Source organism: Daphnia magna, linkage group LG10, assembly GCF_020631705.1.
Source record: "Daphnia magna isolate NIES linkage group LG10, ASM2063170v1.1, whole genome shotgun sequence".
Taxonomy (NCBI): Eukaryota; Metazoa; Arthropoda; class Branchiopoda; order Diplostraca; family Daphniidae; genus Daphnia; species Daphnia magna.
This window is the reverse complement of record NC_059191.1, coordinates 3,916,720-3,934,283: the sequence shown is the minus strand read 5'-3', so window position 1 is coordinate 3,934,283 and position 17,564 is coordinate 3,916,720. Positions and strand designations below refer to the sequence as shown.

Here is a 17,564-nt window from a genome sequence, read left to right as displayed (position 1 = left end):
TTGGATAAACTAGGGATGATTAATTATTTATAAAGACTGGAGAAGACGCAGAATGTCTTAAAGTGTAGTATTCTAGAACATTTCCTGAATTGGAAAAGTATTACTAGGGTAAATAAATCAAAAACCCCCTTTTTTCCTATCTCCCCCTGCAATCGAAACCCCCCTGGATTTTTTTAAATTTTGCAACGCAGCATCCGAAACTGGTCTATAAACAAAAATAATAACAAACTCAAAACAAAAAATAACGGCTCGGGGGTATTGTGTTTTTTGAGCCTGACAGGGTTCAGGTCACTGAACGAGATGGAGTTGCAACTGAATGCGTAAGGCAAGTTGGGCTAGTATAGCGAACTGAGCTGCCTATCTCTTGCTGCAAATTGAGGCCAGGGACCTGAACCCTACCAGGAGTTGTCGTCATGTTTTGCCTGACAGGGTTCACTTCCCTGAAGCAGAGTAATAGAGGGGATGGTGGCGTCGCCCTGTCGAAATTCTCCATAAGGCTATGTCCGAGGTTTTTCAAGATTTTTTCAATTGTTTGGCGGACGTTACAGAATAGCTCTCCTTTAAACGCAGCGCCGCCACGTGTAGCCTTCAGTCAACATAAGCAAGAAAATCATTCTTCATTCCTTTCCACGATTTCCACCCCATGGCTGGTAATATTCAAGGGAATGTCTCTTTCAAATCCGTTGAAATTAAAATCTTCAAGAAAAACTTGCTTCTTTTGTGGTGTCAATTATCAGGATGAAAACAAAAGAATTGGTATTTTTGGTGTACCTAAGAACAAGTTTTCTAGTTGGCAATTAATCATTCCAGAGCTGAAGCAAGCATCGTTACTGTGTGAAAAGCATTTTGATGAGTCAGATGTTTTAAAAGGATTTACAGATGGCACAGTGTATCATCCCTATGGAAGATGGAGATTAAGTATTTCTGCTGTTCCTCAACATTTCTTGGGTATAATTAATATTATTGTGCTGTAAAACTTCTAGTAAGTTCTAACGTTACTTGAAACAGGTATAAAGGAAGCTTCTTCCAAAGTAGTCAAACGTACTCCTCTGAAACAACTGTTTTCAGTCAACACACAACAGAAGAAACGTGATGGCATACAAGCTAAAATTTCTAGTGTTCATTCTATGTCCAACAATCACCAAAACCTACCATCACCTCTGGGTAATGGAGCAAACAGACACAAACCATTAAAAAGAACTGTTGGTACCGAGAATACACCACCTAACCAACATAACAAAAAATTGAAACTTATAAGTAAGTTGTTATATATTTCAATCAGTTTTTAGTAACTATATTTGTATTTTTCAAATTAAATGTCATTGCAGGCCACCAAGCACCTAGTCGTGTTTCTAAAAGCAATACTCCATTTCAATCGGTTGCTTTACCAACCCTACAACATCCAGAAACAGAAATCATTGGTGGCATTGATCTCATGGAGACTGATGAGCCTTTTAATTTGCCAATTGAGACTCTAACCACAGTAGAAGAAGACACTGCTAGTTGTGAAACTACTACTGCATTTCAATCGGCTGCTTCGCCGCCTCATCAAGAAGATGAATCACAACTCAATGGTGACAATGATCATACAGAAACGGGTGAGCCTTTTGAGTTGTCCATTGACAAAGAAACCACAGTAGAAGAAGACACTGTCAGTTGTGATACTACTACTACATCTAAATCGGTTGATTCACCCACCCTACAACATCCTGAAACAGAAATCATTGGTGGTAGTGAGCTAATGGAGACTGGTGAGCATTTTAATTTGCCAATTGAGGCTGAAACCACAGTAGAAGAAGAAACTGTCAGTTGCGATACTACTACTACATCTAAATCGGTTGCTCTACCGCCACAACAAGATCCAGAAACAGAAATAATTGCTGGCAGGGATCTAATGGAGACGTTGAAATGTGAAAATGTGGTAACCAATTTTTTTGATAACGATGCTCATATTTATGTAACTAATTGCTATGAGGAAGTCATGTCAGAGTTATGTAAACTAAATGTTTTGAATGTTTGCTGTGATAAACACGAAGATTCCTTGCCCTATTTAATAATGCAATATGCACATATTCGTTTTCACACAGAGTCTAAGCGATTTCGAAACATACATCTGTCTAGTGATCGAACGCAAATGAAAACTAACAAAAAATTGTCAAGAATCCCAAAAAGTGCTGAAATTCAATGTGAAAAAGTCAAAGAAAAAGAAACAGCAAATACAACGGATAAAACTTAAAGTTTGATATTTATTTCATTTCATGAAAAAAGGAAAAATATTTATAAATCATCAACTATTTGCATTATGGTATAATTTGTAGTATAATTTAAGTGTAACTTTACATTTGAGATTTGTTGCTTTACAGACAGCATGTTGTAATCTTATTTTACGGACTCGCGGGGAAATTTCAGTTTAGTTCTTGGAAAAATCCGCAAGGTGTCACCCTTTTTAAGGGAGACGGCTCGGACATAGCCTTATGGAGAATTTCGACAGGGCGACGCCACCATCCCCTCTATTACTCTGCCTGAAGCCTGAACTAGGGCTCGGCCCCGATCGTTTTCGATCGGGGCGAACCGCGGTTTGCCGGCCAAAAATCACCAAACCGTCGGTTCGGTTAAGCCGTTTTTTACTTCGGTGCGGTTCTCGGTTTGGAATTCGTCAAACCGGTGCGAACCGCCGCCATTTTGAAATTTTTTGAAAATTTGGCGGAAATTTCAAATCAACCAATCAAATCGCGTTGAGCGTAAATCGCGTTTTTTAGTATTGATCTTATGTTGAAATCCTATAGTTTGCCAGCTGACAGCGAAACAACGATTGATAGTGATCCCAAACCCAAACACGGAAGTTCAAAATCCAAGACGGACCATTCTTTCATAGCTGCTATTATATCCACAAAAACTACTGAATCAAAGCAGATGAATTGAAACAGTATGTGAATGAGGAGACCGAGTCCAGTAACTGTGATCCGACCGATATACTAAGTTACTGGGACCAAAGGTCTAAAAGATGGCCTAAATTATCAAACATGGCTAGAGATATGTTAAGCATTCCAGCCACTAGTGCAGGCAGTGAGAGGGCGTTCAACACTGGAAAAGATTGTATTGCAATTGCTAGGATGAGCCTTAATTCCGAGACTGTTGAAGCCCTCATCTGCTTGCGCTCATGGTTTAGGCCTAAAGCCGGTTTGATCAACGAAATTGATTCACGTTCCCACAATCTGACTGAATTCGATATTGAAAACATTGACGAATGATGATTAAGAAAATTGTTGTAATGATGTGGGCAAAAATACAACTGGTTTTTCACATAATTTACGACTTATACTGTTGTGTAAACTGTGCAAAACTTGTTGTGTAAACTGTCTAAAACCACGGTTCTTACGGGTCACACCGCGGTTCTTACGGGTCACACCGCGGTTTTTCCTAAAACCGCGGTGTGTTGTTGTTTTTCCTAAAACCGCGGTGTTGTTGTTTTCCTAAAACCGCGGTGTGACCCGTAAGAACCGCGGTGTGACTCAACAAACCGCGGTAAAACCGCGGAAACCGCGGTGCGATCGGTTCCCAAAAATTGATAAACCGAACCGCACCGGTTTGGCCTTTTTAAAAAAAGGAACCGCGCGGTTCGGCCAAAATCGTACCCGATCGTCGCGGGGCCGAGCCCTAGCCTGAACGAGATGGAGTTGTTTGATACCGGTTAAAAAGGGAGATCTGGCAACTCGTCTAGGGTTTTTTATTTTTCAGCCGTGGAAGCACTGAACTCAGTCCTGACAGCAGTTATACGAGAGTTTAGGCTTCTCCTTGGATTTGAATAAATAGTTTGGCGGTAAAGAATACAATAGTCAAAATTTGCAAAGGGTCTGTTTCAACGTACAATGAATTCTGCAAATAAAGTTGCTGATATATTTGGCGCTGCAGGGCTAGGTAGTTACATGCTAGTATTTTTTTTGTTATTCCTTAAAATTATTGTTGTCTTTGTTTTTTGTAGCTTTCAGTACATTGGGAAAACTGACCATGCAATTGCACTCTTCAGAAAATGCCAATGCTGGGTAACTATTTTCAGATATCTTGAGAATTTAGCTGCATGTATTTTCATAGAAATTGTTCCTCATAGATCTAAATGGAGTGAAGATGAAATTGAAATGCTAAGAAATTCTATTAAGAGATTTGGAGAAGATCTCGAAAAGTTATCAGAACACATTAAAGACAAAACTGTGTAAGTTGAGATAAAAATAGTATGACAGATTGCTGAGCTCAGACATTAATTTCTATGCAGAACCCAAATCCATGGAAGTTTGAAGAAAAAGTGTTTTGAAACTGCAGGTGTTTCATTACCAAGAGTTATTAATCAGAGTAGTACACAAACAAATTCACATCAGAACATAGCTTCTAGCCCTCAGCAGACAGTTGTAGTTGTTCAGCAGCCTCAAATGATGAACAGCAAACCCACCGCCGAAGTTACACTAAACATGTTGAATGCTAGTGAGAATGAAGTTGATGTGGAAGGTTTGAATTTCGAAGGAGCAAATGAAGTTGTCACATAATGTGAGCCTTTCGCGAATTATCTAGCAATGAAGCAAACGTATAATACAAGATTTCGAAGCTGTAAAATGAAACGTGTATTATGTTGCAAACAAAATGCATCAATATATTTTAATGGTGCTCAGTCATTGTGTTCTGAATCTTTCTTTTTCTTCTTCTTCTTTCCTGGCTCGAGCTCCTAAAAAATCAACATGTTATTTAATGTACTGATGCAACAGGTTTAATCAAATCAAGTTTTCTTCCCATTATTAATCTCTTTAAATATGTCACTATCAAAATAACCCAAGTTTATGTTACACAAAAGGACAATTGTAATGAATTTACCTGCATTGTTGTACTGTCCTCTACATTCAAAGACTCATCATTGGTAGAGACTTTATCTTTCTTCTTCTTCTTTTTTTCTTTTGTTTCAGTTAACGACTCGGGGGTTGCATCGAGGGCTTCGCCACCATCACCAAGTAATTCCTTATTACACACATGTAGAATTTCGACCCTTTAACCTCCATAATATCCAGTATAATTTGTTTACCCTTTCTTTATCCTTTTTCTTCTTTTTTTTTTCTTTTGTTTCCGGCATAGATTCTAACTGGGACTCTGCGACCATGCTCGTTTCACTCAACTTCCGCTTTCTATCCTCGATATCATCAGACTGCTCAACTTTTTCCTTTTTGACGTTGCTAGAAATATACCATCCGGATTATGACGTAGAATTATTACCGAGTATAAAGCTAGTACTTAAGATCCACGTATGAGGTTAACCAATCTTTGGGTGTTTTATCATTTGGCTTTCCATACTGGTCCAACAATCCTTGTTTCACCATAGATTTTTTTCACAGAAGCCTAAAGAAGAAAATTGTTGTAGCAACATTTAGTTTTCCTGATAGCAACGTTCTACTTTAGGCCCTAATCCCCATTTTCTAGGGTAGGTGTCACGCTCCATAACAACACGCTTAATTTTGGCCACTATTCCATGGTCACACGAAGCCATAGTTGTCGTCGTCATCAATGCAATGGCAAGGGCGATAGCTTCACCTTTGGTTGTGACTATCACGATCTCCTCATTCAACTCAATTCCGTTTTCATATCGCAACACACCCGGCAGCATGATTTTGGCTCCATAACAAACGGCATTCACCTGTAGTTTCGTCGATAGATCCATTAAAAAAAAAAGAACTTTGTGAATTGAATTTATACTTACAGCACTGTCTTTCATGATGATACGTTTGTGAGACATCATCAACGCTTCAAGGGGGCGAATCACTCGCCTCAAATACGTCTCGTCCTTATGATTATCATGTAACCATTGGGCATCGATAACATCATGCATAGTCATTAATCCTTCTTTTTCACTTTGTATCCCTTTAAAGGTGAAAGTTAATACTTAACATAACTACGTACAAGCTGTCTTTTACCAGAACGAACTCTTCTTAATTCTGCCATCTGAGCTCCAACACCTAACACTAATCCGAGATGGACGCAATGGGTTCGAACGTACGTTCCGGCCTCGCAACTAAGCCAATATACACCCATATTCCTCTCGGCATCGTATTCATGGAACTTGGTTTCATAGATGGTTCGCACCCGAAGTTGACGTTTAACAGCCGAAATTAATGGTGGTCGTTGAAAGAGGGCTCCAGTCAACTTTTCTAGAGCTCTTGGAATCTGAAACAGAACAAGACATTTATAATAATGCCTTCCACTAAAATAGTGAATTATCAGTTGTAAGATGCTTCATCGACTAAGTTGCCTTCAATAACTTAAGTTAACTACTTACAATAAACTTATCACCAAGCACCATAATTGTCAGTTTTGTAGTTGTGAGAAAACATACCTGGTTTGTGTCTTCAACAGAGGAATGAAGCTTAAAAATGGCAACATACTCTTTACCAGCACCCTGTTGAGATTTAACTAATCTTGTAGCACGATCGATGCAAACAATCAGACAACCTAGAACAATAGGTTTTTGAAGACGCACAACAGTAAAATGTATCAATGTTCACACACCTGTCACTTTAGGATCCAGTGTGCCAGAATGGCCTGTTTTTTTCACACCGTAATATTCTCTTAACCCAAGCAACTACTTCATGTGAACTTGGATTAGACGGCTTTGTCAAGATTAATAAAACCACCATGAATGTAATCCTTAATTGGTCTCTTCAGTGGTGAACATCCATTTGGAAGAGGGGTATAGTGATTTGTCCTGGTGTTCAACTTGTCAAAATTCTGGAAACAGAAACTTCAGAACAATTTACTAGTAACACATGTTATTCAGTTTCTTACCTTAAGTAACAACGGCCACTGTGAACAATCAAGTTTAGCTACTGGCTTTTCTGATGGTTCTATGACAAAGCTTCCATCTCCTTGGATGTCTCCCAGTGATTTCTTTGACTTCTTAGTGCTTTGCTTTTCTCCTAGGATTTCTAGAATAGAATAATGAAGACGAACACACAACTGAATCTTCAAAATTTTATAAGAAACACTGCTGGCCGTTTCTTACAATTTAAACGATGGACAATTGATGAAAAATTTTACTGGTTACAAAGGCTTTTTTTATTGTCAAGGATGATATAACTAATTGTTGGTTACTATGAAACTTTAAACAATTTCATGAAGAACTTACCGGAAGAATACATCGTGGTTCACACGTGGTTCGAAATTCTGTGTTTAAAAGCTAGAGGCCTTCTACTAACAGCAATGAAACTAATAATGAAAAGCGGAAGACTGAAGGCATTGCCATTTTTTAATTTTGTCCATTCATCTAATGTTTGTTCTCGTAAAATAGTATGTTTCTAGGCAGATATTTACAATATTACCATTGAACATTTTGAAAAATTTGAAAAAGAATTATTATTAATTTAACTTTAGTACAAAGTATTTTAATTTACATGTTAAAAAAAAAAGAAATAACCATAGCCATAGCCAACCTTGTTGATGCACTGGCGCTAGCTTTGTATGGGTGCGTTTTATCGTCAACCTGTAGTTGAGCTGCTCAACTTTTTGGTTGACCATAAAACGGTTTTTACGTTGGTTGAGTAGAACTTTTTGGTTGACCTACGCAGTTAACCATAAAACGAAAATTGATCTCAACATATTGTAAGCTCCTCATCCTTCCCCATCCCTTTCAGAAATGCTTAATTGTAAATTTGATAGAAATTTTTAAAAAATAAAGTTTTTGGAAATAACGGTGTGTGTAAATTTTTCAAAAATATTGATAATAGTATTACGTAGTTTATTGAAATTTTCTCAAATTTTTTAATATATTGATTAGTGTGGAGTAACAGACGTAAAACGTCAACATGAAAAAATTGTAACAACAAAATGCAGATGACACAATTTCTTCAATGTCTATTCAGTAGTTATTTACTTATCTCTAATCTAAAATTTCTGGAATGGTAATAAATGTTAATGTAGGAATTATTACAAAGTTTAACATATTTTTATTTTATATTTTTTTATTTTACATATTTTTATTTTTTAATTTTATATTTTACCTCTTGGCCTGTTTTAAGGCCTAGAGCATGGTTGTAGATATAATGGTTCCCACTGTCTGTGTTATAAGGTCCCATAAGAAAAAAATTGAAAGTTCTCCGTCAATGATCTTTCCTCAGGGCATGGTTACTACGAAAGTGCTGCCATCTGCCCACACAATCTCTAACTGAATGGCTTACTGCAGAAACGAAGAATTCACGTTTTAATGGCGGAAATGCAGATTAATGTAAAATGACACGCAAACCATGTTTCGTTTTTAATTGTAAATCTTCTTATAACAAAGAAAAGGAAAGTCTTGCGTTTTTCCATCCACCGAAGTTGTGTCTAAATTCCTGGCAGGAAATTATTAAAAAGCCAGGACTCACTTGCCAGTCCAGAATTTGCAGTATTCATTTTGAAGAGAACGACATACTCAAAGGGAGAGAAATTCAAGGCGTGTTTTACAGTTATCCGAAATGGAAATTAAAATCAGGTGCTCGGCCCAGTAAATTGCTAGGTATTCTCAAATTTTAATTATCCATGACAATGTTAACTTATACTAATACTGCTAATTCTGTATGTTTCTAACAGGAAATGATGTCAGCGTACTCGAAAGACCTGCTGCAAAGAAGTATGTTCACAGTGATAGGTTTAAGTCACCATATCGAAATATAACAGCAAAGTCTAAAGCTGCTAATCCTAAGCTGCAGTTGGACAATCAATCATTTTTGTCGAATAACAACACCAATGTATTGATCCCATCACATGCAAAGAAGTCAACGTCAAATAGCATAGGTAAATTAAAAACTAAGTGTAATAAGATATTTTTTAAAAACATGACATGTTATGTTACAGCTATACACCAACTTGACGCTGAAAAAGGAAAAGTAAATGATATGGAAGCAGCTGAACCTGTGGCATTACCATGTGTAACAACAGAAGACATGTTCCAGGAACCTACTACTGAAACACTCCTACACATTCCACCTGAAAAAGAAATGGCATCTGAATCTGAATCTCAATTGAGAGTAGAATTTGAACCAAATGATATGGAAGTGGATGAACTGATTGGAGCACCGGGTGAAATGACAGAAGAAATGTTACAAGAAAATTCAGAACAAACAGCACGGGAGACAGAAATGGAAGGATACCTTGACCCAGCTACATACACTGATGTTATTGCGAGAGTCAAACTACCTTCCTCTTCGTGGATGTGGCAAGAAGATAAGGTTAACAAAACCCTCGTGTGTTTCAGTCATTCATTTTCTCCAGATCGCAAAATTGTAATAAAAACAATCTCAGTTGTCTCCATGAATAAGGTGGAATTGTTCCTCAATGGAAAACAAATATTTCCCCGTAATGTTAAGACTAATTTCAATGTAATTGAAGATTTATCTAACATTATTGGTGCCGTGGAAGTAAGCAATGTGTGTGATGGAATTGTTGAACTATCACTAGCGAATGTTTGTGTGACGTCCCGATGTAGCGCTGTGAAAGACGGAAAAATCATACGATCTAACCGGTGCACAGGACTTACTGAAAACAATGTTTGTTTGAATTGCAAATTCCTTAAGAAATATCTGATGACTCGCAAGAAACAATTAGGTTGTAAGGCTGAGAGGACAGGAATTCAAAAGAAAAACCAACAGCAAAAGAGAAATTTAGCAATGAGAAGAATTCTCCAACAAGGAAAAGTAATTATTTTTTTGTTATTCATAAATTAACATACGATTACTATTAATATATTTTCTATTTGTAATTTTAGTTGGTCTCTGGAATTGTGTCAAATTTAGAAAAAGAAAAGCAGACTTTGACTATTACAAACCAAAAATTGATTAAGGAACAGAAAAAGAATAACTTTGACGAAAAACTAAAGTGCCTGAGTCCTACGGTAACAATGAAATACTAATTTAATTACCTCATGACTAGACTATATGTATGCTTCCCTATTTGACCAATGTTTTCCAATTATTTCGATAGAGATATCATTCCTTATTCCAACCCTCACATTTGTGAAATCCAACTTATTCGCAAGACTATTCAAAAATAATATTCCAGACGATTGACAATGACATTCCATACTTACTAAAGACCATATCATATATCAGTTTATTAATAGATTTTTCAAATCTCTATCAGGAACAGTTAATCGTGAAAACTATGATGGACAAAGCTAAAGCAAAACCGGGAAAAGATAACTGTAAGAAAGGAATGCGTTACGACCCTTTATTTTTGATAATTTGTTGAAATTTGATAATTTTTGAAATTTGTATGTCAAAAATCAAAGTACTCAATCTTTGTCCTTTTTTTTGTGACACACACCGTGCTGACTCGTATCCTTATTTAATAATGGAATTCGTACAAGTTAGATATCATTTTGAATCAAAGCGTTTTCAAGAACGTAATTTGGCAGAAGTTGATAGTAACGTGCGACAAAATTTCAAGATGGCAAAACTTGCTTAATTTTTTTTTTCTAAATGTAAATTGTATGTATGTTAATACACATTACAAGTTATAAATTGAACCAATGAAATCTATTGTTATCATCTGAAATTAATCTTAATTAGAAAATCGTCAATCAATCTGTTTAACGGATGCGCAAAGCCGCAAAGTACGCATAGCTCTGATTTGTTTACGAGGGACTTAGAAAATTTCTGTGTTGTTTCAGTGTAAGCTTCCACCCTTCCAACACCAGGTCGCGGGGCTGTCGCAGTAACCAAAGATCACAAAAAAATCAGCTGCCTTATGGGACCTTATAACACAGACAGTGGGAACCATTATATCTACAACCATGGCCTAGAGGTAAAACCTTCACACTTTGTATTCATTGCGATAGAAAAACAAACGTGTACCACGACCCACGTTTCACGTCCCTATCTAATGAAAGCCGTCTGCTGTGATGGCTTGAACAAAAAAAAGGTTGCCAGATTAAAGAAAATAAGAATTATTATAAAGTGGGAGGGTCAACCCAGAGTAATAGAATACTGGTGTAGCCACGCTTATGGCGGGCCCTCCCATTGCCTTTTTGGCCTGAAAGTCTTCCTGTCCCATAACGAAAGCGCCACAGCGGCTGTGTTGGGAACTTGTGATGTATTACGTTTTCGCTATGTTTTCGCTCATTTTCGTCGTCTGTACTTCAGAAAGTAAACAAAAAGTGGCTTAATTAATTAGTGTGAAAAAATGTATGTATAAACATATGGGTTGTTATGACAATAACAACCCTTAAAACTCAATTCATAGGTGGCAGTTACGGTTATGGGACACTTAAATCGATATCTTGCCTCATTTTCTCACAATCGATCCGCGAAATTGGCAACAACTTTTGGGAAAAAATCCGAGAGGGGGAGTTAACATGGCCGTGGCTACACCAGTATCCAGTATTCTATTACTCTGGTCAACCAGTGGTCCCACCAGTGCTGCCACTTTGGTGGGAAGGTCCCACTTTCTGGGATTTTTGATTTCCAAAAGTAGAAATGTGGGATGGGATGGGATTGGGATTTTTGAAAAAAGGTGGGATTTAGAAGTAGAAGATAATTAGATAAATTATTTTGGGGTTTGGCCAAATCGCCAGTTAGTGATAAAAAGTGTTATTGTCTTATTGGGTAATAGTAATAAAAATATTATTGGCTATTGGGCAACCTTTGCCAAATGACTGCGCACTTGCGCAGTGCTTCAGTGTGCAGACGACAGTTTTTTGTGTTTCAATCCAGTGCCATCGCTGTCTCTCAATCGGAATTGGGCGTATCTCAAGATATGAGAATCAACTCATTTTACATTCATTGTAGGGATTTCTATATTACTGCGATCTCTGATATGAAATCTCGATTCGATTTTACGGATCCAGTTTATGAGGTTGTTACTATGCTACATCCGGAAAATGCGCGAAATCTGAAACCTCGAACACTGAGTGCATTATTTGAAAGATTTACGGTTTTAAATAAGTTCTGTGATCGTTTAAAAACCGAAAAAAGAATGGAATGCTCATGCCCTACTCCCTACGTCTGCTTTCGGGGTTCTAACTGAGTCCGCAGTTTTTCGCTTGCCTGCGGAAGAATATTGGCAAAAAGTTTTTGTAAATGACGAGGCCACTTTCGCTAACTTGTGCGTTTTCGTTTCAATGCTTTTTAGTTTAATCGTTAGTAACGTAATAGCAAAAAGAAAATTCAGTGAACTTAACAATACTAAAACGGACAAAAGAACTAGTATAGATGATGATACCGTAGTTAGTCTAATGAGAATAAAGTCTTGGTTAAAAGCTCATGATAAGAGTGCTGATGAAGTCAATATCACCGACGAATTAGTCCAGGCCGTTATTAAAGTAAAATCCAATGCCACCATTCCAGATTCTAAGTCATTTTAAGTTTTGTGCAATAAACTTTTTACTAGTTTTATATGATGCGAAATTTCCTCCCATGTGCCATGTCCTATATATCCCCTATGCCATTTGTTTCACCAAGACAGTTTAACGCTCGATAAATAAAATACAATTTAACTCCCCGAGTCAGAGACTTATATTTTGAAATAAAATTTTGGGAAAATAGGTGGGATTTCAAAAAACAGGCGGGAAACGTGGGATTTTATAAAGAAAAAGGTGGGATTTCCTTGGGATTTTTAATCGGAAAATGTGGGAAAATTGGGATTTTTTACATGGTTCCAGGGGATTCCGGGTTTTTTGGCGTGGCAGCACTGGGTCCCACTTCGAAAATCGGGAAAACTTGGAATTTTTTACAAAAGACCTGAAAAACCTGATATCCAGATCACTGTAAACCTGCTGAAAACTTGCACATTTTTCTAAAAACCCTACTAAAAACTTGAATTTTTTTTTAAACCTGAAAAAACTTGCTGAAAATTTGTAATATTTTCATGAAAATGACCTTTTTAAGTCTTTATCTGTATTTCAATTTCAATTTTTGAAACAGTTGAACATAGAAGATCATTAAGAATAAGACAAACAGAAAACGTTAACTGGATTAAATATTATGGAACGAGAATCACATTGTGCATCACGAAAACTTTCGATTTTCATTGGAAAAATTATCAGAGAAATTCTCTGATAGAAGGAAAGGACTTCTATTTGACTCCATCACTTTCACCAGGATCGACAACTGCATTAGATTTGACTTTTGATACTACTTCAAGTAGTTCGTCAGGAAAGATATGATTGTAAGCGCTTTTTCCTTCATTTAAAAACCATTTTTTAATATGCAATAAACTCACGAGTGTGTCATTTTTTTTTCGTCAGTTCAAATCTGATGTGGACGAAGAAGACATGAATTGGGGCCAACTACTTTGTTTAACACCAAAATTCTGAGCAAAAACGAAGTAATAGTTTAAATAAATATAAAGGATCTGAGGCTTTGAGCATGGTTTTTCCTTTTTCGTTCAGCAGAGCAGACAATTAGACGAAAACGACAAGGCGTAAACGCGGCCAATTCCAATTTTTTATATGTGGCGTTGTCAACTCATCTAATTTACACCGCTTTTTTCTTAAAAACTGAAAAAATGTCCAAAAAAGACACAAAATAACTGAAAAAACTGTGAAAAACCTGCAAAAGTGATAAAAACCTACAAAAACTTGCAAACCTGCAAGATAAAAACGAAAACTTGTCCAGACCCTCAAAAACCTGCAAAGTGGCAACACTTGGGTCAATCAACTTGAATTTAAGGCGCGTTTTGGCGTCTACCTGGTTGAGTTGAACTCAACCATAAGGTTGACACCAAAATGGATTCTAGATCAACTCGGTTGGTCGAAGTCGGACTAACCAAGGGTGCGTTTTATCGTCAACCTAAAGTTGAGCTGCTCAACTTTTTGGTTGACCATAAAATGGATTTTACGTTGGTTGAGTAGAACTTTTTGGTTGAACTACGCAGTTAACCAAAAAATAAATATTGATGTCAACCTATGGAAAGCTCCTCCTCCTTTCCCATCCCTTTCTGAAATGCTTAATATGTAAATTTGAAAGAAGTAATATAAAATAGTTGTTTTAAGAATTAACGGTTTTTGTAAATATTTGAAAAATTTCGAAATCAGTATTATATAGTTTATTGATATTTGCTAAAATTATTAAATATATTTTGATTAGTGTATAGTAGCAGACGTAAAACGTTAATTGTAACAACAACAAAGCAGACAACACACTTCAGTTGTTTACTTATCTGTAATCGGAAATTTCTGGAATGGTAATATATTTAAATGTAGTAATTATTACAAAGTTTTACATAAATTTGTTAATTATTTGATTTTATCTAAATAAAAATACTTCAGGAGCATATCGGTGCTGAAGTATGGTTAGTGATGGCAGTTACCCAAGTTGCTGAAGATATTTTGTTTCAGGACTCGAGTAGCGAAAGCAGTTGTATCGAAAATTCTGAGAGTGAAGAAGACGACCTCTCAGCTGTAGTGCTTAGCTTGCTTAAAGAAGACCATCCCAAACAAACAGGTTACTTAGCGGTTGTAACACTGTATTCAGACCGTAACTTTTGGAGACACTTTAGAGTCTCTCGCTCTACATTTAACAGGATGCTACATTACTGAAACGTAGAAGAGTTTAGAAAGGAAGTTTGCTACCATGGTGGGCCTGAACCACTTACCATTAATGAAATGTTGCTCATGACTCTGCAATTCCTTGGCAATCAAGGTGCTTTGCGTGTCTTTGCTGACAAGTTTGGAAGAACCGAGTCAACTGTCCACAATGCAGTTGGCATGGTTTGCCAGTTCTTCTTCGATCATCAGTCTAACTTCATTCAAGTGCCTCGCAGTAGAAGTGACATCATATATGCTGAAGCTGCATTTCAGAAAAGAAGTGGATTCCCAGGAGTGGTTGGCGCGCTTGACGGAAGTCATATGACGTTCCATCCCAAAAAAGAAAACATGAAATCATATCAAAATCGCTTACAGTATTGCAGTTTTGTTCTGATGGCGATTGTACAAGCTGATCGTCAGTTTAGCTACACTTTCGTTGGATCGCCAGGGAAGAATCACGACTCTTTCATTTGGAAGCAATCGAGCCTTCAGCAACAACTGCAGCTTAATTGTGATTTACATTTCGATTCCAGGAAATATCATTTAATTGGCGACTCCGCTTTTCCTTTGACGAAATGGTGCATTGTTCCTTACAAAAGAACTGACGGAGGAGGACAGTTATCAAGATCGAAAAAGCTGTTTAATTACAAGTTATCCAGCACTAGAATAGTCGTGGAACAGGCTTTTGGGGACTTGAAAAATCGTTTTAGAAGAACCCAAGATTTGCATCAATCCATCGATCGTGCAGTAAACATAGTGGTAACCTCCTGCGTTCTACATAATATTTGTATTCGGAATGGTGATATTGAAATTGATGGGAATCGAGCTCCCGCCAATTGTAATGTTAATCGGGAAATATTCAATGATCCACTTCGAGGTTCTTGTAATGCAGGAGTTTTAAAACGTGACATGTTATGTGATCAAATCCAACCACAATTTCATAACCGCGTACGTGCATTTCATTGAATTATTTGTGGCAATATACCAACAAGCGTAACGTTTTCGGGATTCAAATTCTTTATTTCATTTCTTTTTCATTAAACAACTGCACAACGTGAATTATGATCCAAGATCAACAATAACTTACAAAAACATTCTTTGTTATAAAAAACGTAAAGTTGACAAACAAGAAACCCTTCTTCTTCTTCTTGCTATTCTTCTTCTTCTTACTATTCTTCTTCTTCTCTATCTTCGTCTTCCTCTTCTTCTTGCTTTTCTTCCTCTTATTCTTCTTGTTCTTCTTCTTGCTCTTATTCTTCTTTCTCTTCTTCTTATTGTTGCATATTTTCCTTCCTTTTCTTCTTCTTCTCTCTCTTCGTCTTCCTTTTCTTCTTGCTCTTATTCTTCTTTCTCTTCTTCTTCTTGTTGCTCTTTCTATTTTCCTTCCTTTTCTTCTTCTTCTCTTCGTCTTCCTTTTCTTCTTGCTCTTATTCTTCTTTCTCTTCTTCTTCTTGTTGCTCTTTCTATTTTCCTTCCTTTTCTTCTTCTTCTCTCTCTTCGTCTTCCTTTTCTTCTTGCTCTTATTCTTCTTTCTCTTCTTCTTCTTGTTGCTCTTTCTATTTTCCTTCCTTTTCTTCTTCTTCTCTCTCTTCTTCTTGCTCTTATTCTTCCTATTATTCTTCTTTCTCTTCTTCTTGTTGCTATTTCTATTTTCCTTCCTTTTCTTCTTCTTCTCTCTCTTCTTCTTGCTCTTATTCTTCCTATTATTCTTCTTTCTCTTCTTCTTGTTGCTCTTCCTATTTCCCTTCCTTTTCTTCTTCTTCTCTCTCTTTTTGTTCTTCTTCTAAAAAACTGACACTTCGCTTCCCAACAAACAATAGCATGTACACAAAATCCATAAAAGAAGTCAATGCTTAAATTTGCACTTAGAATATAAACATATTCTATTTGTTTGCACTAGAGAGTTGCCTTGTAAAGACTTCCAGAAAATTAGTACGGAATATCAGCATATCCTCATGACGCTTTTGCTTTGCAGCCTCTGACTCTTCATGTCTTTTTCTTCTTTCTTCCCGTTCGGCAGCGCGTTCCGCTTTGTTGGCAATTAAAATGTCAATAGCCTTTGCCACATTTGTGGCTTTGCTTGTTTTTTTTGGCTTCTTTGGTTGTGAACTGAAAGCATAGCCATCATCATCATCGTCAGAGAAGCGAAGTTGTCTGATGTAATCATTATCATTAGAAGGGTTTGGTGTCTCACTTCCACTTGGACCATCACTAAAAATTGCATGTTCAGTGGTAGATGTCCTTTTCTTTGTCCCATCATCTACAATGAAATGAGAATGAAATTAGAATGAAATTAGAATGAAATGAGAATGAAATGAGAATGAAATGATTATGAAATGATTATGACATGAGAATGAAATGATTATGACATGAGAATGAAATGATAATGAGATGAGAATGAAATGATAATGAGAAGAGAATGAAATGATAATGAGATAAGAATGAAATGAGACTGAGGAGTACTAAAATTAAACCATGTTTCGTAATACAAGGACTATGCTTACCTATATTTGTTTGATTTTCTGTAACCTTGCTCAATCGAGTAGGATTTTGTTTTCCCATTGAAGAATCACCAATATATTCGGGATATGCTGCATTACCCTTTCCTAAAAAAATGGTTGTTACGACCATAACAATTTAAGTACGTAATTGTGGCATTCATGTAAAGAACACAATGTTATAAACATAAGACTAATAAATTATACGAACCAAGAATTTTTTCAATTTCATCAAAGAATGGGGGCTTGCAATCAAGAACATCTTCTCCCCTCCAGTTCCTTTTGCTGCGAGCACAAATTTTTGTACTCTTTGTTTAAGTTATTCCACTTCTGTTGCGCAGACTTTCCAGGATCAGGTGTTTTTATCTGGAACCCGTTCTCAAGCATCTTTATGGCAATCTCTTGCCACAGACCTGAATTTTTGGTTTTGCTGTCGCAAAGTCTGGGCCAGTAATGTTCAACGATCTCTGTAGTACCACAATGAAATGTTAGCAATAAGAAAATCTTAAGAAATAGTCTAAAATAAATACTTAAGAAAA

At 36.7% G+C, this 17,564-nt stretch overlaps 6 protein-coding genes across 9 annotated transcripts; 4 read left to right on the top strand and 2 right to left on the bottom strand.

The window, feature by feature from the left end:
* The first annotated feature begins 594 nt into the window (after positions 1-594).
* On the top strand, positions 595-2,237 carry LOC116919838. Of its 2 annotated transcripts, none has more exons than XM_045179829.1 (3): positions 595-918; positions 1,009-1,257; positions 1,329-2,237. In XM_045179829.1, exons 1-3 carry the CDS (start codon positions 666-668, stop codon positions 2,234-2,236), a joined length of 1,410 nt encoding a protein of 469 aa, XP_045035764.1. In that variant the 5' UTR covers positions 595-665; the 3' UTR covers position 2,237. The 2 variants fall into 2 exon arrangements, with proteins under 2 accessions (XP_045035764.1, XP_032781780.2); XM_032925889.2 differs by having other exon boundaries at positions 596-948.
* A 1,488-nt stretch (positions 2,238-3,725) lies between these two features.
* LOC123476843 (chromatin complexes subunit BAP18-like) lies at positions 3,726-4,660 on the top strand. Its single transcript, XM_045179701.1, has 4 exons — positions 3,726-3,918; positions 3,983-4,043; positions 4,109-4,210; positions 4,271-4,660. Exons 1-4 carry the CDS (start codon positions 3,870-3,872, stop codon positions 4,536-4,538), a joined length of 480 nt encoding a protein of 159 aa, XP_045035636.1. The 5' UTR covers positions 3,726-3,869; the 3' UTR covers positions 4,539-4,660.
* Positions 4,590-7,304, bottom strand: LOC123476842 (H/ACA ribonucleoprotein complex subunit 4-like). The gene is given in 14 exon segments (XM_045179700.1): positions 4,590-4,714; positions 4,861-5,001; positions 5,066-5,213; positions 5,272-5,366; positions 5,368-5,376; positions 5,432-5,671; positions 5,735-5,895; positions 5,949-6,198; positions 6,368-6,483; positions 6,541-6,586; positions 6,588-6,644; positions 6,646-6,759; positions 6,817-6,956; positions 7,157-7,304. Coding segments are annotated over 14 exon segments (1,587 nt in total). The 5' UTR covers positions 7,170-7,304; the 3' UTR covers positions 4,590-4,657.
* A 758-nt stretch (positions 7,305-8,062) lies between these two features.
* On the top strand, positions 8,063-10,528 carry LOC123466286. Of its 2 annotated transcripts, none has more exons than XM_045179747.1 (5): positions 8,063-8,521; positions 8,596-8,799; positions 8,860-9,698; positions 9,770-9,895; positions 10,144-10,528. In XM_045179747.1, exons 1-5 carry the CDS (start codon positions 8,257-8,259, stop codon positions 10,249-10,251), a joined length of 1,542 nt encoding a protein of 513 aa, XP_045035682.1. In that variant the 5' UTR covers positions 8,063-8,256; the 3' UTR covers positions 10,252-10,528. The 2 variants fall into 2 exon arrangements, with proteins under 2 accessions (XP_045035682.1, XP_045035683.1); XM_045179748.1 differs by lacking the exon at positions 10,144-10,528 and adding an exon at positions 9,985-10,076.
* A 3,155-nt stretch (positions 10,529-13,683) lies between these two features.
* Positions 13,684-15,535, top strand: LOC116935335 (protein ALP1-like). Of its 2 annotated transcripts, XM_045179815.1 has the most exons (3): positions 13,685-14,184; positions 14,270-14,444; positions 14,524-15,535. In XM_045179815.1, exon 3 carries the CDS (start codon positions 14,606-14,608, stop codon positions 15,491-15,493), a length of 888 nt encoding a protein of 295 aa, XP_045035750.1. In that variant the 5' UTR covers positions 13,685-14,184; positions 14,270-14,444; positions 14,524-14,605; the 3' UTR covers positions 15,494-15,535. The 2 variants fall into 2 exon arrangements, with proteins under 2 accessions (XP_032798550.2, XP_045035750.1); XM_032942659.2 differs by having other exon boundaries at positions 13,684-14,184; positions 14,270-15,535.
* Positions 15,536-16,187: 652 nt separating this feature from the next.
* Positions 16,188-17,290, bottom strand: LOC116936085. Its single transcript, XM_032943289.2, has 3 exons — positions 17,237-17,290; positions 17,032-17,133; positions 16,188-16,787 (listed from the first exon to the last, which is right to left on the bottom strand). The coding sequence occupies exons 2-3, from the start codon at positions 17,087-17,089 to the stop codon at positions 16,411-16,413; spliced, it is 435 nt and encodes a 144-aa protein (XP_032799180.2). The 5' UTR covers positions 17,090-17,133; positions 17,237-17,290; the 3' UTR covers positions 16,188-16,410.
* Positions 17,291-17,564: the final 274 nt, after the last annotated feature.